The sequence below is a fragment of the Podarcis liolepis genome (assembly GCF_965112155.1).
Source record: "Podarcis liolepis genome assembly, chromosome: 6".
Lineage (NCBI taxonomy): Eukaryota > Metazoa > Chordata > Lepidosauria > Squamata > Lacertidae > Podarcis > Podarcis liolepis.
In genome coordinates, this window is record NC_139559.1 from 43,807,617 (window position 1) to 43,834,002 (window position 26,386).

General features: G+C 45.4%; 1 protein-coding gene across 4 annotated transcripts; it reads right to left on the bottom strand.

Moving 5' to 3' along the window:
• Position 1: 1 nt before the first annotated feature.
• Positions 2-26,386, bottom strand: PRICKLE4 (prickle planar cell polarity protein 4). 4 transcript variants are annotated; one of them, XM_083509223.1, is made up of 8 exons: positions 25,931-26,386; positions 9,850-10,018; positions 8,518-8,625; positions 6,988-7,125; positions 6,140-6,343; positions 3,902-4,088; positions 2,419-2,742; positions 2-1,306 (listed from the first exon to the last, which is right to left on the bottom strand). In XM_083509223.1, exons 2-8 carry the CDS (start codon positions 10,000-10,002, stop codon positions 735-737), a joined length of 1,686 nt encoding a protein of 561 aa, XP_083365349.1. In that variant the 5' UTR covers positions 10,003-10,018; positions 25,931-26,386; the 3' UTR covers positions 2-734. The 4 variants fall into 4 exon arrangements, with proteins under 4 accessions (XP_083365349.1, XP_083365350.1, XP_083365348.1 ...); XM_083509224.1 differs by lacking the exon at positions 25,931-26,386 and adding an exon at positions 25,670-25,763; XM_083509222.1 differs by lacking the exon at positions 25,931-26,386 and adding an exon at positions 25,260-25,619.

Consider the following 26,386-nt stretch of genomic DNA (forward strand, 5'->3'; position numbering starts at 1 on the left):
ATCTCTTGGAGCTGCCTTTATTTGCTGAGTGTGGCTTCCCTGAACTATCACTGTTCAGACAACTATAGATAAAACTGTATAACTTTTTTTTAGCATCCTGCTTACAGTTGCCAAGTCAAGCATTCAGTGATTAAGGCAGGGTTAACCTATTTATTCTTCACACTGCACCTTTTGAAAACACAGAAATTGGAAGGATGAGCTGGTAGGGAGCCAAAAGGATCTTGGAACTTGTGCAAAATGTGTGCAGGTGGTGAACAAAGGGGTACAGCCTTCTTTCACACGCTCTACACTACAGCATGCGCTGGCCAGTGAGCTTCTTGTAAGTATTCATGCTGTAGTAGAGAGTTTAGAAGCTGAGAGTGTCCTGCCCACAAGGCTCTGCTGAATTATACTAATCTTTACATCTTTCTTCCCTGTGTAACTAGGAAAACAGGGGAAGGGGCAGCTGCAGGCCTTTGAGGAGGAAAATGCCAGTTCTAAAGCCTCTGAAAATGCACAATGTGACCAAAGTGGCAATGCAAACCTCTGTATATGTGAGAGTCTTGCTTCTCACTCAAGTCTGCTTATTCGCAGTTCTTCCTCAGCTTTTCACTTTTCAGCACGCACACCCGTCAACCGCATTGCTACATAAGATGTCTGCTTGTGACGCTATTTCCACCTCCCCTCCCAAACACTTTTCGGGTATCCAAGAACTACGTTCTCTTTCTCTTCTCCCTCTTCCCCACCAGCCCAAACTAACATATACTGCAGTGTTTGTTGCTCAAACGTGCTCTGGCTGCCCACCCTATCCCTTTGCCAAGTGTCTCTTGCTCCATATCGGGTAGAACAATCCGTCTGGCCCCAGGCTTTGGGATGGGCTTTCCAAAAAAGAAGCCATCTGGCTCAGAGTCAGAATCTGAAGAGGACGAGCAAGTAGGGCACCAAGCATCGTCTTGTTCCACCACAGCTTCCTGCTTGCCTGTGCTGTCCTCGGGCGGCATTTGTGAGAAGTCCCTGTTCCACACTGATGCATGTGGGGCTTCAGAGATGCTGCCCCTAAAGGGATCGTCTCCAACTTGCTGCTGAGGTGTTAGTGGGAAAGTGGACCCTAGCGGTCGGTTCTCCGTTAAACTGACAGTGCTGTGAACTACCTCTAGCCTAGAGGGGCTAGACGTTCCCCGCTCTGCTTGAGGAGAACCAGTCAGAAGTTCAGTTTTATCAAACTGCTGGGAAGCTATTCTCTTTCGGAAAATAGTGCTTGCTTCTTCTTGGCTCCTGAACTCAGGACACAGTGATGAATCCCCAGATGTGTGAAGTGTTTCCATTGCTGGTAATAAGAAGAACAAGCATATATTAGAGCACTGGTCTTCAACTGGTGGGTCATGCCTTAATCCAAGGTGGGTTGCAACAGGTGCAGCCTCACCGCCATGCAAATATATGGTAAAGTATTAAGAAATGGATCCCCAAATACAGGTTTGCTTTAATAGTGGGTCTTGGGTCTGAAAAGACAGAAGTCACCTGTATGACGACCCTAAACTCCCAAGTCGGACTGCTGAATAAAGTCTATAAGGCAAGGGCAGGGGAGGCTGTGTGGCTTCTCTTCCAGCTGTTGGTTCTACCCAGCATGACAAACTAGTTGGGGATGAAGGAAGGTGCAGTCCAGCAACATCTAGAGAAGGGCAGTCCAACTTTATATAGCAAGATTACTTTAACATGGGATCTGCAGGCTGCACACTGCCTTGTCACCAAAGGGGGAGTGGGAGCAAGGCCAAAATTTTACACACAACTGCTGGCTAAGCAAGGTGCCGGGCTTTGGGAAAGGGATGCAAGGGCCCTGTCAGAACCCTCATGCCTCCTTCCCAAAGCCCAGCATCTTGCTTACCCAGCTTTGGGAAGCTAGTGTGAGGGCTGGCAGGGTGTGTGTTTGTCAATATTGCGGAGGGCAGCCCAAAAAGGCCTGAGGACCACCCTGATCTAGAGAGCAACAGGCTCCCCTTCTTCATTGTAGATAATCTTAACATCAGGACAGACATGTAGAAGCATAAACATCAACATTTTCTGTCATCAGGCAGAAATGCCACCTGGAATCAGAATCCGGCATCTAGTGAAGCCCAAACCTCATCAGGGCTGAGCCCTGTGGCCTCTTTTTGAGCCTTGACAAGGGAGGAGCAAGCAAGCCTCTCTTGCCCCTTCTGTGCAATGGTGTGGATTGGGCCTCATGGCAAGCAAACGTGCTGTGGTTACGGCAGCAAGCTCACTCAGTGAGGGCAACTAAGTCACTCAAGAGACCTCACCACCACCATCATTTAAAAAAATCTGGAATCAACACGACATTAGGAGTAGAATAAGGTAGGACTGGGGAGCCTTCTATTGTTTTGGCTCAAAGGTGCCTATATCATTATCCCTGCTGCTGAAGGCTGATCACCCCAGACATCTTACCATCTGAATCTGCTGTTTCCTCACAGGCATTAGGGTTGGTTCTTGCAGCTGCAGAGGAGCAGCCTGGGCTGCTGTATCTAATTCTAGAGATGGGTGTTGAGTCAGGGGATGGAACAGAGATGAAAGCAGAGTCAGAGGAATCTGAGCCAGTGGAAGACAAGGCCGATTCCTTCTCTAAGCTGCAGGCCTCAGAGCAGAAGAGAAGCCCATTTTGAGTAGTGACCAGCTGGCCTTGCAGGGCTTTTTTGCAAATGCTGCAGCAGAAGCAGCAGGATTTGGCGTGCCAGTGCTGGCCTTGGAGGGTGGCTTGCTCACTGTCGACACCTGCGAGAGCAGAACAAAGCACACTAGGTTTAACTATAGGAAATTTCAATGCAAAACTTCGTTTGCATTTATTGCTGATGTGGCCTCCTTGCACACACACCCCCGGTTAAATAGGGGATATGTCCAGGTACATTTCAGACCCCAAATGAGGAAGTAAAAGGAAAACTGGCTTTCATACTGCTAAGACAGTATGATGATGAGATAATACAGGCTGAAAATTAATTTTGCCACTTCGCCCAGCCAGCCTGTGGTTTATCACATTCTCCACCAGGAGCCCCTGCATGATAGAAGCTAAACTTTTACCATCCATCTGTTTGATCACAAAGAGAGTTAAGTTGTAGTGCCAATGGTGCTACAGAGTCATACCGATGTTTCTTCATCATTTACCAGTTTGCCTCTAGTTTGAAGAGGGGGTGTGACTGGATTTTTGTAAGGCTTTTACATTTACCAGTTTTGTGAATAATGTTAACTGAAAGGTTTAGAATCTGATTATTATACGATTGCTTTAAATGCTTATACCAAGGGGAAAGCTTTCTAAAATCATACTATGTATGATTAAACCAATTACTGCAAATGTGGCTGCTATTTTAGAAGGCTTGGGATTAGTGAAATGCCTGGAGAATAATAGTGCAGTGCAATACCTTACTCAGAAGATCCATCGGCTCATCTTGCATGCTACAATAACATAAGCCATAGCTTAGTCAGTGTGCAGGCTTCTGGGCCCCTAAAGAGGAGATCACAGCCACTTTTCTCCTTCTCCAGTCCTACTGCTGTGAGCCAATCCATTATTTGGATCTGAACCCGGGTTCATGGTTTGTTACATTTCAGACAAACCACGAGCCATAACCAAGGTTTGTTACGATTTGCGGTTTGGCTGGAGTGAGACAAACCACCAGGTTATGTGTGAAAAGCATGGTAAGTCAAACCACGGCTCAGTACGCAGCAGTACTAGAGGAAGAGCAAAGCAGCTGTAATATCCTGGCTGGCAGCTTCATGCAAAGGCATGGTTTAGCTTTGTATTACATGAGCAACAGATTATCGAGTTCACTGGATATTACTCAGTATAGGACTGCAGTTACAACAGAAAAGATCCATCTGTCACTGAGCAGCCAGACATGACTGCATTCTACGCAAGACCACAGAAATGCTCAGCACCTACCAATGATCTCTCCACAGGCTTGGCAGACATCTGCGTACAGACTCTCAAAGCAAGCACAGCAGCAGGGCTGGCCACCCTTCATGACATAGCGCCGTGCCCCCAGGGGCAAGTCACACTCGAGGCAGCAAAAGTGCTCTTCATGCCAGCGCATGCCTTCTGCCTCCATGCATTCCGAGGTGAAGATCAGCTAAAGAGGCAAAGAGAATGCCAGATATCAAGCATGCAGTGTACGGAGGGGTGCTTTTTGGCTCCTAATTCTTTGAGGTACTTTTGTCATTGTAGACCAAGAAATTAAAGCTTTCTGCACCAAAGCTTTACTACATTCAGCAAAATTGGCAGCATAGTTATAGTACCTAAAAGCACCTAAAAGTTATTGTACGTAAAGGTAAAGATAAAGGTAAAGGGACCCCTGACCATTAGGTCCAGTCGTGGCCGACTCTGGGGTTGCGGTGCTCATCTCGCTTTATTGGCCAAGGAAGCCGACGTAAAGCTTCTGGGTCATGTGGCCAGCATGATTAAGCCGCTTCTGGCGAACCAGAGCAGCCCACGGAAACGCCGTTTACCTTCCCACCGGAGCGGTACCTATTTATCTACTTGCACTTTGATGTGCTTTCGAACTGCTAGGTTGGCAGGAGCAGAGACCGAGCAACGGGAGCTCACCCCGTTGTGGGGATTCGAACCACCGACCTTCTGATCGGCAAGTCCTAGGCTCTGTGGTTTAACCCACAGCGCCACCCGTGTCCCTACTCTGTCCCAAAATAAAATTCTCTGAACTGAACACATTGTGGAAACATCATATTCACGCATTGTTTTATTTTGATTTTCCCCTTAATGGGAACTGTGCCGTAACACTTATTTCCTGGCTACTGGAATTTAAGGCTTGAAGGTTTCACCAAATCCAGCCTACGTAATTTCTAACTTATCTTCGCAACTACAGAAATTTAAACACCAACTCTCATAAAAACAGAACAGGTTTTCAAACTTGGGTACTGTATTATTTTTTTTGTGGAAATGCAGAATGCATAGCACTAGCTTCAAGCCTAGTATATGAACACAGACCTAGCTTTGTTGCACTTTGCAGATATTGCTTCTTACAAAGACACAGGTGCAGCTGCAGGCAACCCGGCCACTTCCTGTGGAAGGAAGCCCCGCACCACTACAGCAATGGAGTTGGCTAGGGCTGGAGCTGGGTTTCCCCCCTCCTACATCCGCAGCCAGGAAGGCAGGCTTAATAGACTGCAGTATAGTGTAAATATAACTTTTATATGCACTGGGAAACCCCCCCAAAATAGTGTGTCTCACTTTATTGCACTATTTGCTTTATTATGGGAGTCTGGAACTGAACCCACAATATCTCCAAGGTATGCCTATATTTACTTAGCATGGAAATAAGTTTTGTACCTTTAGCAGGTCATACCACAGTGGGCCTGCTCTAAGATACCACTAGCACTTTTCAGATTAAATTTAGAAGGGCTCCTCCACGGTATCTGGATGCCTTCATGGGACAGTCAAAGAACATACAAGGTGGATGAAACTTCATTCCCCTGTATAACGACAAACCTCATCTTCCTGCTTACAATATAACATCGTTTTAATTGATACTTCTCACTACAGAGAAAGGTAAAGGATGCAGGTGGCGCTGTGGTCTAAACCACTGAGCCTCTTGGGCTTGCTGATCAGAAGGTTGGCAGTTTGAATCTGCACAGCGGATTGAATGGCACAGATGCCATTGCTCTGTCCCAGCTTCTGCCAACCCAGCAGTTTGAAAGCATACCAGTGCAAGTAGATAAATAGGTGGGAAGCTAAATTGTGTTTCCGTGCTCTGGCACTTGTCACGATGTCCCGTTGTGCCAGAAGCAGTTTAGCCATGCTGGCCACATGACCCGGAAAACTGTCTGGACAAGCGCCAGCTCCCTCGGCCTGAAGTGAGATGAGCGCCACAACCCCATAGTCGCCTTTGACTGGACTTAACTGTCCAGGGGTCCTTTACCTTACTACAGAGAGAAAAGTTTGGTCTTTTTGAGACAGCAAATAACCACCTCATTGTGGACAGGCGGAGATTATAAATAAGGTGACTGCTGATCTCTGGAAAGAAATCTTGCAATCCCTATGAAATTTTCAATCTTTCATTGAAAGTCCTAACCAGATTGAAGGTAGTAGATTAGGATCATCAATAGCTTCAAGCAGAGATTAGGAATTGACACAAGAACCCAAGTGTTTTTATATGCGTATACCTACTTGATCACATGAAGCACAGCGTGGGCGGAAGAATTCTGCATGGTGCCGGCCACAATAGATCTTCCCATCTCGCTGGAAGTAGATGAGATCTACTAGGGGCTGGTGGCAGGTGTGACAGACAAAACAGGCAGGATGCCAGTAGCTCTGGTCTCCCAGCTTAGGTGCATACACACCCTTTTCACCTCTGATCAACCTCTTACCACACTGTAAGCAGAAAGGACCTTTTTATCTATGGTGCATAGTTATCTGCTCTTCCTGCAATACAATATTGCTGGCTACCCACAACCCAGATTGTGATCTTCATGGACATGTGATATCCTCTTATTAGCCTTTGGGGGGGGGGATCAACTTTTTCGTTTCAACAATTTTTTTGTGAAAAAGTTTTTTGTTAAATATTGTGTCTTTCTGCCTTACCACAAGCTTCCAAGGTTCCTGACATCAGTGAAAATTAATACATAATAAAAGGCTTATCCACAGTTACCTTTCCTGGCACAGTCCACACTTTATAAAGCTCTGCATCCAAGAGCCCCCCTTTGCATAATAATATTAATAATAATAATAATAATAATAATAATAATATTCATACCCCACTCATCTGGTTGGGTTTCCTCGGCCACTCTGGGTGGTATACAGCATTTCTGGGCAGCTTACAGCTTTGGACCTTTCCCCACTAAAACCCACTCAGCTCAACTGGAGCAAATGACAATCCATAGAAAGCGTGTGTAGTGTGTAGTGGCAATCTTCTCCAGTTCTTATGCTTAGCCAGGAGAAAGCAAACCCAGATCTTAGACTTGGGTATCTCAATCATGAGAACACTAGTATCCAGTTTTAAGGAAAGGATGGCTCACCTTTTTACAAAAGCACCCATGAGTTGTGGGGGGCACCAGGCATGTGACTCCCTGTCCCAGGGATTCCTGCCGTCGCTGTGAAGCAAATATCCGTAGCCGCTCCCTTTCCTCCTCACCAATGGATGGGCAATACCTTGCCTTAAATAAAAGCACAAGATTGTGTCAAGACCCAAAAGAGCATTCAGATTTTCTTCAGGCAGACAGCTGCTATCAAGCAATCCACAATTGATTTCAGAAGAACTGGACATCAAATATGTTAAGTTGTGGGTGAACATATCAGACGACACAGCGATTCTTCAAACAGCTCTTGTTTATTCACAGGCCAGAACAGAACTGAAGTGAAGGGTTCAGCCAGCCTGCTTATATAGAGCTCCACTAGAACACAACAGTAACCATTTTCTGTAACTATCCAATCACTGAACGTCACTTTCAATCCCTTATTTGCATATGTGGACCTGAGTGAAAACTATCTACAGTATCCCCCTGCTGGCCCAGGGTGAGAACTTCAGTATATAACAAAATAAATTCTACTTTATTTCTAATAGTAAATCCTGATACTGTAAACAACTGTCACCCAACTCTTAACACATGCAATGCTGCACATGTCTATTCAGCAAGCCCCACTGTGCTCAATGGGACTGACTTCTAACAAGTATGTTGAATATGACTGCAGGCTAATTGACTTTCCTTAGTGCCTTGGAATGTTTTTGTCCATCACATACATCTCTACATTATGATTTTATAAGAACAAAGGCATTGCACTATTGGGCTTAATTGAGCCAGTCTTTCAAACAGAGTGCAAGGAGAACTTATTTGTGTGGACAGTGTCATTGAATGGTCCAGTCACTAGGTGACAGCAGACTCTGACAGATGGAGTCAGGAGTTTCCTGTAGCTGTTCTGTCTAGCTTCCTAATTGGTGTGTCTTATAAAGCCTTCCATTAGAACAGTATTTATAGCAAACTCTGGCTTACTGGTCCTAGTAAGTCATTAGAGCTACAAAACTTTTGAGGCAACAAAGAATTTGTGATGGGAGTATGTATGTTACCCAAGGTGATCAGCAAGTGCAGAAACAAATACACAGTCTCTAAATTTCTGAGTGATAAATTTTGGGAACAAACAGCAAGGGCTAAATAAGTCAATCTTTGTTTCCTCTTCTTCCTCCCCAATAGCACCCTTTACCTGTTTTAGTCCATTAGAGGAAGGATATGAAGGCAGAAGAATTGAACTGAATCAATGTTACACTCTTACCTTCACTTATAAAGCGGCTTCTTTTGCAGTACTTCCATAGAATAACTATGAAGCTGTGTGGTTAGGCTTTAATTAGAATTACAGTGTGGTTCCAAGACTATAAATAAGAGCACAAATCTGTCCCCAATCACTTTAGAGGCACTGGCTGTGTTAACATTTATTAGTGCATAAAACGAGTACCCAACTATTTGTGGTCTGGAAAAGAGTAGAGTTTTAATCAGTTTTTCCAACCAACGCAAGATTGCCTAATGAAGACAGGATGAGAGGTCCAAGAATCTTACATCGCAGTCCTGCGGGGGCAGCTGCTGAAGGAGAGTTTTGATGCGGAGCTGGTTCTGGGTGGCAACAGGGACTGCATCTGATGAGTGAGAGTCAAAGTTTGGTGACACCTGCAAAAGCAAACAAGATTGAGAGGCAGAGATGGAGTTGTGTTTTCCCCATGAGTTTGAGGAACAATGCCTGCTTGCACCGCTGTCTTCCCTCACAACCCTCCCCCTGGCAGAGTTGGCTGGAGATCTGAGATGTTTCCCGTGGGAAAGGGTAAAGCCCAAATGAACTGGGTCTCCTGCTGGAGGACTAATGAAAAGGAACTGGCAGAATAAGTAAAGGAGAGCTGGCTTAACATTCGTCTGCATTAGCATGCATTTACAGCACAGAAACCTATTCCCCAAAAGGCTGTGTTTCTCAAAAGCTAACCTTTCACTGCTGCATTTGTACTTGGGCAAGCAGCAACACACAGCCAAATTTGCTCTGCTGTTTTTGACTGCCCTACCCACAACTCTTCTTCTTTCCATGGAATCAGAACCCAGAAAAGGTAGGGCATGCCACAGAACCGATGGAACAGATCTGGGGGCACTTCCAGGCTGTTGCTGTTTTGGGGTGGGCTGAATCACATACCATCAAATTCAGATTTCACAATTAGGCTGCACAAAACTCCCAGTCAACTCTAACCAAAAGAATGGACTTTTAGCAACAAGGGAAGTGATGAGGAAAGGTGGTGAGGAAAGGCAGTGGAAAGTGTGGAACAACAACTTGTTTTGACGCAATGTCATCTAACCTCACCACAGACGACATAGAAGAAGGAATTTGCTCATTAAATAGACAACATTGTCTAATCCAGGGGGAGGCAACCTAAGGCCCGGGGGCTAGATCCGGCCCAATCGCCTTCTAAATCCGGTCCACGGACGGTCTGGGAATCAGTGTGTTTTTACATGAGTAGAATGTGTCCTTTTATTTAAAATGCATCTCTGGGTTATTTGTGGGGCATAGGAATTCGTTCATTCCCCCCCACTAAAAATATAGTCCGGCCCACCACATAGTCTGAGGGACGATGGACCGGCCCACAGCTGAAAAGGGTTGCTCCCCTGGTCTAATCTACCTGCAAACAATTCAAGATGAATGCTCAATAAAAAAGGTTGTCTGGAATTGCCCTGGGTGCTTTTGGTTTCTAACCCCAGAGGGAAGTAAAATAATCAACAGCAGCCTTGCCATTGTCAGCAATTAGAAGTGATGAAAATGGAGAAAAAGCAAACCTGTCATGAAATTTCCAGGAAAAACTATTGCAACATTTAGGACAGTCTTCCACATAAATATATCATCAAGTTCTGCCTTACCTCTGCTGGCGGAATTTCTGTGACAGGCCCAGAGTAATCTTCCAGGGCGCAGCCAGAATCACTGTCTGAAGATGAAGCAGGTAGTAGGCATGCCCGTGTTCCACCGCATGGAGCCTTCTCTCTCTGGGACCAAGTAGGGCTTGGTTGAGACATCAGCAGAATGGAAGCGCTGGAAAAGAAGTGCCTGTGTGAAGTGACTGGGCCCCTCTTGGTTAGACTCCCCAAATGCACACAGCAAAGTCACCAATAATTGTGAGCATCTCGGTCCTTCAATGGGAAGCATCACTGAGAACTTTAGGAGCATTAAAACTATAGCAGGATCATTTGGTGTACAGTAAGAGGCAGGGAGTTAATGCAGTACAAATAAGAGCATAGCCAAAATATTGCTCTATCCAGAAGAACACTGTGCTGCATGGGCTCCTGGAACCAGGATCCTCCCAAGTGCTGCACAAAATTTTGGAGATTTGCTTCTATAACTAGCAAGGGGTTAGAGTTCAGGTGCTGCTGTCATTTTTGTATCACCTGATGGACTTAGTCATGTGTGCAGAATGATCACTGGGGGAAAATGAAGGCAACAAATCACACACAGATTTTCAAAATAAAAAGACCAATATGGCCTAGCTACATTTTGCCTTCTTAAGCAGTGTCTTGGGTTTTATCTACTTGAGTAGTGTTGGGACCCTGAGATGAATGCTAAAAAAAGATGTAGAAAACATGTTCAGAGAAAGAGTGCAAATCCCTATTGAGCATCTTTGGTCTTTGGGTAGCTCCAAGGAGAAAAGGCAACTAAGAAAATACTTCACACATTTATAGGAAGTTGAGACCTATTTTCTTAGAAAGAATGCAGTATGAGGCAGCAGTGAATTGTGACAGGACTGGGCAGAGGCAGTAGGATCTTTCTTGCAGTAATTCTGTTACATTTGTTGATATGGCGATGGAGCAGAATGAGGCGGTTGTGACACGGGGGGTGGGGTGGGGCGGACTCTGGAGTGGTGGTGGCCACCAGCAAAGACCCAACTGCCTATGCCTCCCTTCCTCACAAGCAACCACTGGTGTGAACCAATGGAGAAAGAAGCTATCTGTCTCTGATGTCATTGGTATAAGTAGCCAATCAGAAAGATGCGGGTTCCATTTTCTTAATAGTACTGAACTTCCATTACAGAACAACTAGCCAGTGTAGACCAGCTGAGATGTTGTATGAAAAGCATTTCACTAGAAAGATGTACTGTATTGGAAATAAAATCCATGATATTGGTCCATTTAGGAATTCCTTGCAGGGGTTCTAAAGAGGGTGACCAGGTGAACTTTTAACAGTTGTGTAGAAGACAGAATTCCAGCAGAGGTGGCTTGTCAGTTTCCCCCAGCTGTTACAAGGTGCAGAAGCCCCTGTCCTCTTTTCCATCTGCTACCTTAGTTTGAAACCCCAGACACTCTAGATGGCACTGTTACATCAAAATATAAGGGTTCTGTTTTTCTGAAAAAGGACCCTCAGAAGTGGAAAACAGAGATGCTGTATCAACTTTTGTAATCCAAGAAAAAAATTTTTTAAAAGAATTATTTAAAAAGAAAAAAGGGTGTTAAAAACTGCTGAAAGTTTGGCTCAAACCTTGATAACTTTTCTTTATGATAAGTGTTAAAACCTTCTCTCCCCTACCCCCTTGATCTAAAGCCAAATAGTTTACACAAGCAACCAATGAAGTGCAAAACTGTAGCAGACCTGTACCACTTCAGATTGTGGGAGGGAAACTGGATGGTTGAATGCTTTTCTGTTTTGGGGGTTGGGATGTGAAAGAAGGCTAAGCTGGAATTTGTCTCTCCAGCATCCCCTGCCTGCAGTCTGAAATGGTAAAGTCCAGGAACATTTGTTGCTTTTGTTAACTTTGCTTTGCAAAGCCTGCCATTTTAGGCAAGCCTTTGGAAATCTAGCTGCGGTTTTAATTTTGCTACTTTAGGGTTTCAATACCGCCAATTTGCTGCAATTATTTTTATTTGGTCTTTAAGCCTCCTCAGGGATTTGAGAGGCGGGATAGAATTTTCAATCAACACACTTTTAATGTTCGTGTTGTGACTGGTTGCCTTCATATGCTTGGCACATGCCCAGATCACCAGCATAATCCATTACCATTGTGTGCAAAATGTTATACAGTTGCTGATATGTATGCTGGCATCTGGGTGTGTAGCAAACCTATCAACACTGTGACTGTGCTAATTCAGATGAGGCTGCCATAGAATCTTCTCAAAAAGGTTGTGTGAGTCAGAGCTAACTGCTGTATTTTCTCTAGTGCTGTCATAATTGCAAGCCAAGTATGTTGCTGCTGCCCATAAATTCATTTTCGGGAGACAGGCACACTTTGACTTCGGGCATTAGGATGAGCTGTAATCTATTCTTTCCCTCTGTGGGGGGGGGGGATATTTTCCCCCTCCACACCCTTACAAACCTGCAGTGTTAATCATTCCCTGGAGCTTGGGGCACTGGGGGCTTACATTGGGTAGCTTTCCTGGTTAATGGTTACACCATGGAAAGAAGTGGACTCATCTCCCAGTTCTCTTTTCCAGAACTGGCTCATTTCCTTCCTCCCATGTATCTGTTTCCAAAACAAAAGAGAGATTGCAGTTTGATGGCTCAGTTCAACTGCTGTGATTGCTTGGATGTCTTCCCAGAGTCTGACACTCTCCAGCTAGATTTCCTGTCCCAGCTCCAAATGAAGGAGAGAGAGAGAGAAAAGAGATGATTCTGGATGGGGGCTGGGGAAGGGTTAGTTAGATGCAACAGAGTCATGATGAATGATCAGCAGCCATGCTTTTAGAAAAAGAGTGGAAGGAGGTGACAAGATCATATATACAACAACAAGGATACTGTTTCAGCATGCAGGGATGTGAAAGCTCCTTCTGTCTAACTAGCACAAAATTCCTTGTCCAGTCAGAGAGGCAGACACACAGGAGTTCTGTCTGATATAAAGACAGCCTTCCACAGCCTGCAGCCCTCCAGATGAATGTTGGACTCCAATTCTCATCAGCCCCAGCCAGCATGGCCAGTGGTCAAGAAGGATGGAAACTGTAGGCAACAAACTTCTGGAGGGCTTGTTTCATGCAGAAGGTTGTTTAAGGGACATTTCAATGAGCCACACACAAAGGGGTTCTAGAAAGTCTATTTTATAGTTTAACCACCCACACCCACACCCACCCAAGTGCTTTGTACTTTAATAAAAATATTCCCTGACCTCTTTTGTTAGCTCACATAAGACTGAAAACAACTTTGCACAAATTCACCTTTACAGTCCTGTTAATACCATTACTCTCACCCTTTCCAACACCATTCACAGAAGCACACTGGGCATATTGGTAGCACACGGTGCAAAAGCAACTAGGCACCTGAAGGAGCAAACTGCAGCTTAGAGAACGGAAGATCCAAACTGGAAACTTTCAACTTCAGCCTCAAACTGAAATGCCTGGGCCTAATAAACAAGCTGTTATTTTTCTCGGGTTTAGCCACACATGCCTGTCGTTGGCTCAGAGCTGCCTCTTCCAATGTAATTAGTGCAGAGAGCTCGGGTTATGCTGCTGTGAACCTGGGTCAATAATTAACTCAGCAAATTAGCTAGCAAACAGGAGGGAAAACAAAAAGTTCAGATTCTGCTGGTTCCCATCACCTTACTTCCCAGAATCCAGTAGTAGCACAGATAACTTAGAAGTTTCCAGAAGGGTAGTCATGTTAGGCTGCGTATACACACATCCCCTAAACAATCCTGGGAACTGTTTGCCCCACTATAGCTACAACTGCAGCATCCTTAAGCTACAGTTCCCAGGATTCTTGGGGACAGGGAATATGTTTTAGATGTATGGCATTTTCACAGCCAAAGTCTGTTGTAGAAAAAACAGCAGTCTTGTGGCACCATAAAGACCAGCATATCTGTTACAGTAGATTTGTTTTCTGAACCACAGTCTGCTCCACCAGACTGCATGAAGCAAAACCCTAAAATGTAATCCCACCAGGGCACTTTCTAAGATGGCCATATTGAATAAAGGAACTTTGAAGGGAAGGGAAACTTCAGCAGGAAACCACTGAAATACATTTTATCAGACAATTAAATTCTATCAGCTGCGGCTGTAATCAAGACTGGGGGTTTATCACCACGCTGCTTTTATTAACTAGCTAACCAATGCCAGCATCACCAATAGTGCTTTGTTGACAGATGACCCTAAGAATTTTGCTTTCAGGTAATTTCCAGTGTTTGTTCTTTTTGTGTTTAATTTCTCTCTGATCTCACTCCTCTACATCCCCCCTCCACTTGCTAATTTAGGATTACACTTCATTCATCTGATGAAAAAAACACAAATTACGTCATAATACAGTTGTTAATCTTTAAAGTGCTAGCTAAGGAATAAAAAGCATGGAATAAAAAGACTGCGCTTTTTCTGGATTCCAAGAAATAACCATGTTAAGGTTTGTCTAGCTGTATATCACATCTCTCTCCAAGTCCAGTACATTTTAACATGTATAAACGAAGCCCGGCTTGATTTCACCAGGAGGACATTATCATGCAAATAAGGTGGTGTAATCATGCAGGTGAGAAGAACCTTGCACCACAAAATGCATATTCAACAGGCATTCAAGAGATGCAATCTTGTTCAGCAAATTGTTGAGAGATTTGAATAGAATAAAAACCTCACTTATCTCCCTACATCTGTTTTGCTTCAAAGCTTTTTCAGTTATGAATTCAGGACACTACAGCACATAACAACCATTCTCTCTGCAAGTAGATTTCTGCAGGATGGGGCCTTGGATCAAAACTAAAAGCTCCATACACCTTGACCACCCACAAAATATGAAGGCAACTGTTGACTTAGTACAATTGTCACAAGACAGCAACTTGAGACAGCTTTCAGTTGGCAGCTTTTTTTACGCAGCATCTGTAACGCGTACAAGTTGCCAGGTGGATCACTGCCATTGTGTGAAGAGAGTCCATGTCGTGAGCAAGGGGGATCCACACTTGAAACAGCTTGCATATTGTAATCATAACGTACGGGCAAAACCAGCCTTGCTACCCTGGGTCCTCACCTATAAATACCACCATCATTTTAATACAAATTAAAAGAACAATTTTAAAGCTTGTGCTTTCCCCCACTATAGTTTATGATATTTGAATAGCTGGAAGGGGAAATAATTAATCTCTAATAGTCCTAGAACACCATTAGTGGATAATTCCCAGCTGGGAGGACCATCCCTATTGTAACGCCCCATGACAGGATACTTAACAAAGGATGCTTTACTGGACTGGAGCTCAGCCAGCACTGGACTGGGATTCAGCAGGTCACATATATGATGAATTATTACACCTGTTTTAAGCACATCCCATCCATTCTCTCATGACAAAGTAGGTTGACTGAGCAATGGAAAAACCCAAGCTTTAACACCTTCCACCTGGTCAGAAGTGGCAATGACATCTGCACTACCTGCTTTGCTTATGGCTGGGATCTCCAGCAGCGCCATAAAACTAGAAAGCTTTAGTAAGGTAAAGGTAAAAGGACCACTGACCATTAGGTCAAGTCGTGACTGACACTGGGGTTGCTCATCTCGCTTTATTGGCCGAGGGAGCCAGGGTACAGCTTCCGGGTCATGTGGCCAGCATGACTAAGCTGCTTCTGGCAAACCAGAGCAGCGCACGGAAATGCCATTTACCTTCCTGCCAGAGTGGTACCTATTTATCTACTTGCACTTTGACGTGCTTTCGAACTGCTAGGTTGGCAGGAGCAGGGACCAAGCAAGGGGAGCTCACCCTGTCACGGGGATTTGAACCGCCAACCTTCTGATCGGCAAGTCCTAGGCTCTGTGGTTTAACCCACAGTGCCACCTACGTCCCAAGAAAGCTTTAGTAGCACTCGTTAAAAACAGGCATTCTGAAAACTGTGTGCTATGGTGATGAGAGAACGAGATGCTGTGAGAAATAAATCAGTCAAAACAAGGGGTCTTGAGAGACCCAAGTACCCACCCAAGAGGTTATCAGTTTCCTGTCTGTATTGTTTATTGCTGGGGCCTGGTCTTTTTCCAAGCAGCTTGTGCTGGGGCATGGTGATTCAGCCATGACTCTACCATCAGGTGTACCTGCTCATTCACTCACTCATGATGCAGGCACATAGCAGATTAATCCAGCCTCAGAGAAGATGGCCCTATATCATTGTTCTTCGAGTCAAAAGTAATGCCTACAACAGGAACTCATACAGAAACATTGCTGAGGGTGGATAAACTTTATTCTTATACAGGCACGACCATTTTAGATGCATCCAATTGACGAGTAATCACAGACACACGGGTTGGACCTGGAGGAAGGAAGAAAGGAGACAAAATGGGATGGGGAGGGCACTTATACAAGCTATGACGATGCACACAGGGTACAGGAACGGAACCCCTGCACGGAATGGTTGTCGCCTGTATAATCCAAAATAAATATTCTGCAATGTAAGGGTGAAATGTGCCTTCAATTTTAATTCAGGGGTGGCTGGGGAGAAAGTGTAACTCATCAAAAATGTTGTGAACCCACAACACGAAGCTGAAAAAATAAACAAAACTGTGTTACCATCTGGCTTAATCTGGCAACTATCCTTCCGTGAGAATTAATCCTTTCATGTGCTTCTAACTCAATGGTTTTATGTGACTAATCAATCAGGCCGGCTGTTGGCTGTTGACAATTCTTTGTAATCAGTCCTGGTAATTAGTAAATTCCATCCTGCCTACCAGCTCAAAGGGAATGGTTTCCTTTACTAAACTTACTCCTTTTCCCACTTTACATCCCATCTTCCTTGCAAAATGAAAACCCAAAGCAGCCACCACCACCAAAAGTACATTAAAAAACCAAACAAACCATATGAAGAGTATAAAGAGAAATTCTTATTTTATGGAAGTAATTAGCACATGTCTTCTTTCACCATGTCCTCCTACTCCACTTCCAAATTACTTCCACCCCCATCACCAAATTTAATATCCATCTATAGGATTTTCCAGGACAGCCTATGCTCAGAGGAAACAATGCTGAAGACAATGAACTTAGTAAAAATAAGTTGGATTAGAAACCTGTAGGCCAAACACTAGAATAACAGGATTGGAGCAGCAGGCAGAGGCAGTGCTGCTCCAAGACACAAGACACAATTAAGAACAATCCTGGCCACCATTCAAGGCACCCCAAAGTGCCACAGCACACTGGTTGTAAACCACTGTCTTAAAAAGCTATTACACAAATCTATGGTGCGACTGCATTTGAAATACTGTATACATTTCTGGTTACCTCACCCAGAAAGCATCTTTATAGAGTTGAAAAGGTTCAGAAAATAGCAACCAAACTGATCAAGGAGATGAAGAAACTCTATCAGGAAAGCTTGCCCCCATATGGAGATTTTTAGTTAAGGCCAGTATGAGGTGATATGAAACAAGTGTAGAACATTAGGCACAGCACAGAGAAAGTGGACAGAGAATTTTTTTTCTTCTCCTCCCTTACACTGGAACTTGTGGACATCCAATGAAACTGAACATTGGAAGATTCAGGTCAGAAAAGAATGTACTTCTTTACTCCCACAGGAGGCAGCGATGACCACCAACTTGGGACAGCTTTGAAAGAGATAAAGGCTCTCAAGGGCTACCAACCACAATGGATATCTTCACTGTTGAAGGCAGTATCCTTCTGACTGTGAGTGCCAAGTGTTGGAAACTGCAGGAGGGAAGAGTGCTCTTGTACTCAGGTCACACTTGTGGGCTTCCCATAGACATCAGGTTGGCCACTGTGAGAAGAGAATTGCTGGGCTGGATAGTCCATTGGCCTGACCCAGCAAGCTCTTTTTACGACTTCATGAGTGGTGAACCTCTTAACTCATAGGTCAGGTCCAGTCCCAAAGGCACTCCAAGCCAAAGCAACAGTGTGAATAACATGGCAGCACCAGGTTGAGAAGAGAGGTTTAAACCTTTCCTGCCTGGCTCATTTCTGCAATGGGAAGGAAAACTGCACCCTCTGTTCTTCAAGTGATCTATCTAAAAGATCTTCTGCAATGATATTCCCCTCTAAGTGTAGCCCTGGGCTAGGCAAGGGAGGTTTCAACAATGGTGAGGAAAATAACCCATCACATCTGCATTTCTCTGTTGAGCCGCACTGCCCTTATAATAGAAGTATAACATGAAAATCCATTCTGTAGATTATCCATGCAAAATGGTGAGAATATTCTTAAAAATATATTTTTATTGATTTTACAATATCATTCCAATAGCAGCCTCATTATAACAACACCAATTTTATCCGATTAATACAATTATCAATGCCAATTATTCACGTCTTCCTTCACCATGTTCTCCTACTCCACCTTCAAATTATTTCCACCCCCATCACCAATGGCACCTCGGAAGTTGAACGGAATCCATTCCGGAAGTCTGTTTGACTTCCAAAACATTCGGAAACCAAGCTCCTGTAGCCAATCAGAAGCCGTGGAAGCCCCGTCGGACATTCGGGTTCCAAAGAACGTTTGCAAACCGGAACACTCCTCTGATGTACATTATACTATTCTTGCCTACTAGAATACACAGGTATACCTGCCTCCCAGACCACAATGTGATGAAAAACATTGGTCTTCTCTTGACAAGCAGCAAAGCCATATGCAGCAAAAAACAACAATTGTCATCACATGAATACTTGGTACCTGGGGAAGACCTGGATTCACTGAATCAGAAGGAAGAAGGGATGGGAAAGAAGAGTCAAAACTGTGAGAAGTATCCCTGGACAAAACACACGGCAGGTGTTATTTCATATCTACAATCCCTAGCAGCACAAACATCCAGAATGCATCACCAGAGGAAATTGTGCTCATGCTCACAATCTGCTATGTTTTCCCATGACTCCCACCCAACGCTATGAATCGAAGGCTGTGCTTCTGGCCCCCACTGTGTGGAAAGGAAAGGTTAATTTCCATCCTGACCTGCATTTGACTTTTGGAGCTGCAATGTGGCATGAGGCACCCCCCACGGCCAAACATCATCCTGAAAACAATGTTTTCAGTTTACAGCTGTAATCAGCCTGGGTGTGGTATCAGCATGGTCTTATCTCATGCCAAACTGTATCTCTTCAAAGAGGAACAAATTTTCCCCAAAGCAAATAGAACAGATTTGTATAAATCAGAAACAATAATATTCTGCAATAAAAAAATAAAAAAGAGAATTGTAGCTGAGATGGGGAAGCAGAGCAAATGCCAACTGGGGAATGGCTGCAAATCTTTTCATGATGAACCACAACTGACACCACACCTAGCAGGAAGAGGCTGAGGCTGCAGGGTAGACAAACCCTAATGCACCTCTGTGCTGTGATAGCATAAGGAAACTGTGGGTAAGAAACAGCATAAGGGGGAAAACAACATGACATTCAAAATTACCATGAGACCTTGAAGTTGCAACACAACCGTAATAACCTCAAAAGCACTTTCTTATCTATACAACCAGTTATCCTGGGATAACTGTTGCTGCAGCTGTTGGGGGGGACTGCCATCTTCCCCACTCAGAGACTTCTGCTGTTGTTGTAGTGGCGGCAGCTGTTGGGGAGACTGCTGTCTCCCCCACTTGGAGGACTGCTGCTGCTGCTACACAAGAGAAGAGGACTACAGAAAGGACTGCAGAGACCAGGTCCCTGGGAAGGCAAGCAAAGTGGGAACAGTTGCTGCCCCAGCTGGGCGTGGTCCAGCTGCTGGGGCAACACTATATAGCCTGCTTAGAGACATCTAGTTTGGTTGTCCTAGGGGATTTTAACATCCATACCAACACTTACAAGGGGCCACTCAGGACTTCATGGAAAGCATGGCCTCCATGGGGCTGTCCCTGAATAAGTGTGGCCCAACTCATAGCCATGGACATGCCTTGCACCTGGCGTTCACCTCTATGGACATGGGTGATCTGACACTAAGTAAAAGTGAAACAAAAGAAGTGCCATTGTCGGATCACTTCCTGGTGCAACTGCACTTCTCTGTGACCCTTACCCTCTGCAGAGAGGTGGGACCGATTTGGATGGTCCACCCCCGCCACTTAATGGATCCAAACGGTTTCCAAAGAGTGGTAAGGGATGTTTATTGCATGTTGATGGCCTTTCTGGTGATTCCCTGGTGGCCTGCTGGAATGTGGAGTTAACCAGGGCTACTGACTGTTTGGCTCCAAAGCTCCCTCTCCGATTGCATGGAGCCTGGACGGCCCCGTGGCATTCCCCAGAGCTGAGGGAGAGGAACCAATTACTGAGATGGCTAAAGCGCTGGTGAAAGAAAACTCATTCTGAATCAGACCAAACACAGGTTAGAGCTCAATGTCAAGCCTACCAAGTGACGACAGTGACAGCGAAGAAGACCTCCTTTGCCACCTCTATTGCATCTGCAGAAGACAGCAGAAGGAGACTCTTTCAGGTGGTCTGCAATTTAATGGAACCAACTTCACCATTGGGGTCTAGTGAGGACCCCAAGATCTCCTGCAATGATTTAGCAAAGTGTTTTGCAGATAAAGTTGCTCAGATTCAGAAAGAGGTACCGTAGATTCCACCGTGGTAGTGGGGCCGGGGCGGGAGAGTGCTAGAGTCCTGTCTGGTCAAGTTGTGTGGGATCAATTCCAATCTGTTACCTCCATGGATGTGGACAGGCTTCTTGGACAAGTGAAACCGACCACCTGTCTCCTTGATCCTTGCCCATCTTGGCTCATAAAAGGGAAGGGCAGGGTGATGAGCTCCACAGGGTGGTGAATGCCTCCCTCTGTGACGGTGTCTTCCCAGACCTTCTTAAAGAAGCAGTTATTAAACCACTTCTTTAAAAAACATCGTTGGACCCGGCCAATATGGCCAACTATCACCCAATCTCAAATCTTCCATTCTTGGGCAAGATGACTGAGCGGGTGGTCACTGAACAACCCCAGGCATGCCTGGAGGATGTGGACCACTTGGATCCCTTCCAATCAGGATTCAGGCCTCATCATGGGACTAAAACTGCCTTGGTTGTGCTGGTCGATGATCTCCAGCGGGCCAGGGACTGAGGTGGAAGCAGTTTCCTGGTCCTGCTGGATCTCTCAACGTTTTTTGACACCATTGATCATGACATCCTTCTGGACCGTCTAGAGGGACTGGGAGCTGGGGGCACTGTTATACAGTGGTTTCGCTCCTTCCTCCTGGGCCGTGTTCAGAAAGTGGTGGTGGGGGATGAGTGTTCAGACCCCTGGGCTCTCACTTGTGGGGTGCCTCAGTGCTCTGTCCTCCCCCCAATGCTTTTAACATCTATATGAAGCCGCTGGGAGAGAGCATCAGGGCGGTTGGGCTGGGCATTCACCAGTATGCAGATGATACCCAGCTCTACCTCTCCTTCAAATCTGAACCAGTGAAGATCCTGTGTGAGTGTCTGGTGGCAGTTGGAGGATGGATGGCGACTAACAGATTGAGGTTGAATTCTGAAAGTACTGTATTTGAGGGACAGGGCAGGCAGGTGTGGAGGACTCCCTGGTCCTGAATGGGGTAACTGTACCCCTGAAGGACCAGGTGTCCAGCCTGGGAGTCATTTTGGATTCACAGCTATCCATAGAAGCGCAGGTCAGTTCTGTGTCCAGGGCAGCTGTCTACCAGCTACACCTGGTACACCGGCTGAGACCTTACCTGCCTGCAGACTGTCTCACCCGTTTAGACTACTGCAATGTGATCTACGTGGGGCTACCTTTGAAGGTGACCCGGAAACTACAACTAATCCAGAATGCGGCAGCTAGACTGGTGACTGGGAGTGGCCGACAGGACCATGTAACACTGATCCTAAAGGCTCTTCATTGGCTCCCAGTGCATTTCCAAGCACAATTCAAAGTTTTGGTGCTGACTTTTAAAGCCCTAAACGGCATCGGCCCAGTATTCCTGAATGAGCATCTCCACCCCCATCGTTCAGCCTGGGCACTGAGCTCCAGTGCCGAGGGCCTTCTGGCAGTTCCCTCACTGCAAGAAGCAAGGTTACAGGGAACCAGGCAGAGGGCCTTCTCAGTAGTGGTGCCCTCTCTGTGGAACACCCTCACTTCAGGTGTCAAGGAAATAAACAACTATCTGACTCTTAGAAGACATCTCAAGGCAGCCCTGTATCAGGAAGTTTTTAATGTTTGATGTTTTAGTATGTTATATATGCAGTGAGCCGCCCGAAGTGGCTGGGGAAACCCAGCCAGATGGGAGGGGTATAAATAATAAAATTGTTATTATTATTATGACTACAATAAATCAGATGAAACATTTTGACAAAGAGCGACCACTCCCAACAATACAAAAAACTTTGGACTCAGTTCTTTTTCATGTTGTATTTTTCACTAAAAAAAATAAGGTGGGATTATCTTTTTGGGTGCCCCAAGCTTAACTACTGATATTTAGAATACTCAGTGGACAGCAGAGGGGTATGGCTAGAATAGTCTGGAATTATTTGCTTGTGTGGATGGAAAATAGTATTCTCGATAACTACCTTGTGATAACAACCTCTGGATCTTGATTTTGTGAATTACCACAGTGAACAATCATACACCTGTTACTGTTGATTGCAATGTCTGAAGGAACAATTACCATGTCTACTCAGAAAAGGACTTATTTCTGAGTAGGCATGGGATTGTATCTAAAGTGGTGCTACCTGATTCACTCCATAAACAAAATGATTTCTGCTTCAGCAATGAAACCCACTCCTTTTACTCTGCCTAACCCCCTAATCTGTTCTTGAAATTTCCTTAACACCCCAGAGCAGATTTGGGGAAGGCATGGGGTACTCATGGCAGATGGAGGGAGGGAAGTGCTGTTGCACACACGTAAATACTTGCAGTCATGTAATGAGTGAACAAGATCCCACCCATGATTAGGATTGCACTATTAGTGGCTGATCTATATCGTATAGTAGTACAGTATCCTCTTAGGGCTGTACTGCTGATGACTACACATAAGGGATTGTATTTTTGAATGCTTTCCCATGTAACCTCCTCACATCAAGAAAATTAGTACATCAGGCTTAGATGGGAGCTTTTTCCTTTGGAAGGTGAATTTGCAGGGAGTTTTGAAGAACACTTAAACTCCATGCACACATCCTATCTGCAGCCTAAAGATTGCCTCCAGCATTTAAAAGGGTTAATGCAGACTGATTCTAAACAGGTTTACTCAGAAGTAAGTCTCACTTAGTTACCCATGACCAACATGGAATTACCGTATTTTTTGCACCATAACACTCACTTTTTTCCTCCTAAAAAGTAAGGGGAAATGTCTGTGCATGTTATGGAGGGAATGCCTACGGGTGGCATGCCTACGGATTTTCCTCCTCTAAAAACTACGTGCGTGTTATGGTCGGGTGTGTGTTATAGAGCGAAAAATACGGTATGTGTGCTTTGGATTGTGGGCTTCCCCTTTCCACCAGCATCCTACGGGGGGGGAGGGGGGGAGCCTCAATAGTTCTGAATTAGGGTTGTTAATTTTAGCCTGGGCACTGACTTTTTAATTCTGGGGAAAATTGTTTATTGGGTGCTCCCCCCTGCAAATAATAGCACAAATCTCAGTTAGGAACTATCTGGCTGTGGGGAAGGGATTGACCTCGACGTTACAGAATTAACTGAGGAGCCTGATGTTAGTTCACTCTCCAACAGAAATCTCCCTAAAATATAATTGACATAGGTAATGTATACATTAGTAGATCCAAAGCAGTGGGACACAGTATGCCCAGGCTTAACCCGAGAAGGTGACCAGCAGGGTTTACATCAGAAGTGGAGAATCTTTTCCAGCAAAAGAGCCACAAGCCAGTAGTGGGTGGTGCCGGTAGTGGGTGGTGCCAGAAGCAAAAGATGGTGGAGCAATGAATGCAAATTAAACCTTTATACAATCCTTTCTGCTCTTCATCCAGGCAAGCAAGCAAGCAAGCAGCATGATCATCCTTCCAAGAACATAGTCCTGCCAGACAAAAACGTTTAAGGAGGATGGAAAGCAGAGCCAGCAAGGACTGGGGGAGCTTAGGGAGGGTCTGTGGCCTGCAGAGTCCCAAGGGCGAGAGAGAGAGGTTTGGGGGGCACATTTCACCCCCAGGTCTGATGTTCCCCACCCTAGTTTAGACTCTAAACTTGTTTCATTGACAGGGCCCATTCTGGGAATATGTGACGAATCTGAGAAAGAACAACCCCTGAGCATGCGCAGAATGCAGTTAAAAGGGAAGTCGGAGTAAGCAGAGCCAGCCTTCCTTTCCTTATCTGAATTGAAGGGAAAGATTTTCAGGTTTTAAAACTTTAGGCAAGCTTAAACTAAAGCCCTGACAGCTCCTGTTTCCCTAAAGGAAGTATTAACTGTACTTCTTAAATTATCAGAATTCTTTTTGGTGCAATACAGAAAAACCTGGCAGACACACCAATCTTGACATTATTTCAGGTCCCCTATCAGTGCTGCCCCAGCAGATGCACCTGTCAATAATGTAAATTGCCCAGGACAGATCACCATGCACCTGAATACAATTAGACTCAGCACTGTAGTCACAAATCTCAGCAGACCTCATACTCAAAACAACTACCTAACATTTACATACACCTATCAGTCTATTCATTATTTTTTCCAGATTTCATTTTAAACTCTGTAACAGAGAGAAAGTAGTTTCTAGGTCAACCTTTGCCAATCTAGTGCCCTCTATATATTTTGGACTGCAACTCCCATCATCCCCAGCCTAGGACTGATGAGAGTTGTAGTCCGAAACATCTGGAGGGCACAAGGTTGGCAAAGGCTGCTTTAGGAATAAATAGGCTCACCTTTTGAAAGGGGCATATTTCACAAATGCACAAATTCTATATGGGTATATCCTCTGTACTGAAACTCACATGTACCTTATGTGTGTTCCAAGGCTGCAATATTCTGAAGTTACCAACCAGACAATATGCAATCTATTAAAAAAAAAAAAAGTACCCCAGCATCTTTGACTTTGCTGCAATGCACCCTGGGTCATACCTGTCAGATTGTGTGCTGCTGTCACACTAACTAACTTGTCTTCTACTGATCTTATGCATACACAAGTTTTGCTCCATGCGCATGCTAGAGGAGGTTCCAGCTGGCAACATGTTCCTGTATATGCAATGAAACAGACATGGGTGCAGCCACATGTTAATAATGTAACTTGTACCCTATGGAGCCACAAAGAGGGAAAAGATTTTGCATGTACTGTTATTTCTGTCCACAGGTGCGAGATAACGAAGAAATATTTCTTCCTCATCCAAATTATCATCATTTGGTTCTGTTTTCAGTAACTATCAAGGCAGGAAACATTTTTACAGGCTGCCTCCAAGGTACACTTGCAACAAAAGATTTAGAAGAGGACTAAAGATGCAACCTGTAATCCCAAGTAAACAAAATGTGATATTTGTGACCAATTAGGATCTAAACATTATTCTGAGTTACCAGGGTCGAAGTTCCATTGAGCTCCAAGGGAGCTCTTACTCCCATGTAAGGGCTGCAGCTTTACTGTAAATAGTTTGAAGCTTGCAACAACAATCTGGGGAAAATAAACATCAGCAGATGTCCCTTATTTTAAAAGGATTATCCCTTATCCCAGACTATCCGTCTTTCTCTCTCTCCAGACACAAGACCTCCAGGATGCTGGTGGTGCAATCCAAAGTCTGTCCAACAATTGCACTGGTTTTAACAGAGCCTCATTACCCCCTTGTTTCAGCACTTTGGTAAACCTGCACAGGACTGAACTACTTCATGCCCAGCCTCAAACCACGGCTCCCTCTAGCAGCTCAGTACTGCCTACACGGACCGGCAGCTGTTCTCCAGGATATCAACGGGGGTGTCTCCCCCAGGCCTACCTGATGTCGCCGGGGATTGACCCAACACCCAGGCCCCTTCTGCCAGCAGAGCAGGTGCTCCTCCAGCTAAGGAAGACTAACAAGCTTTCAGGTCACAGGCGGCGTCTCCCGTCCCTTTCCTTCACCAGGAAACCAGCAGCCCAGCCCGCTCCTTCCCCCTCCCCACAGCCCCCCAGCTTCCCGGGGGGGGGGGGCCGAGAGTGGCCCCTCAGGAAACCGCCGGCCCTCTCAGCGGAAAGCCACCCCGGACACCTTCATTACCTGCTGCTGCCGCCGCCGCCCTGGATTCCCCCCCGGGCTCGGCTCCTTCCTTAGGGAACGCAAGAGGCGGACGCAGCGGCAGGAGCCAGTCGCGCCCTCGACGCTGCTTTTTTTTTTCTGGGGCGGAGGCGGCGAGGAGCTCTTTCCCCGCGCGCTCCACCTGCCTTGGCAACAGGAGTCCTCCCGGCTCAGCCCTCAGCGGTGGGAACTTTCAATGCCGGGGAGAGAAACGAAACCAGGGAAACGAGGGGTGTCCGGACTCCCCCCCCCTCCCGCTCCTTTTTCTTTGCTGCGTCTTTTCCTCGCCCAGGAGACGGGCTCCTCTTCTGTGTCCGCCACCGGGGTCCTAATTACAGAGCTTTCTGTGCAGCCTCAACAACCGGCGGAGGGAGCCAATGGCAGAGAAAGCCGAGCAGAAGGCAGAGCGCCTGTCCCTCCCTCCCTCTCCTCCCTCTC

Excerpts from the sequence above, each read along its gene's own strand:
- PRICKLE4 (XM_083509221.1), bottom strand. The coding sequence starts at position 9,030 with ATGGAAAGAAGAAGAGTTGTGGGTAGGGCAGTCAAAAACAGCAGAGCA. Across the intron at positions 4,089-6,139 it reads GCTGTGCTTCATGTGATCAA|CTGATCTTCACCTCGGAATG; the intron begins GTAGGTATACGC and ends TTGCCTCTTTAG. Across the intron at positions 1,307-2,418 it reads GGAAACAGCAGATTCAGATG|CAATGGAAACACTTCACACA; the intron begins GTAAGATGTCTG and ends TCTTATTACCAG.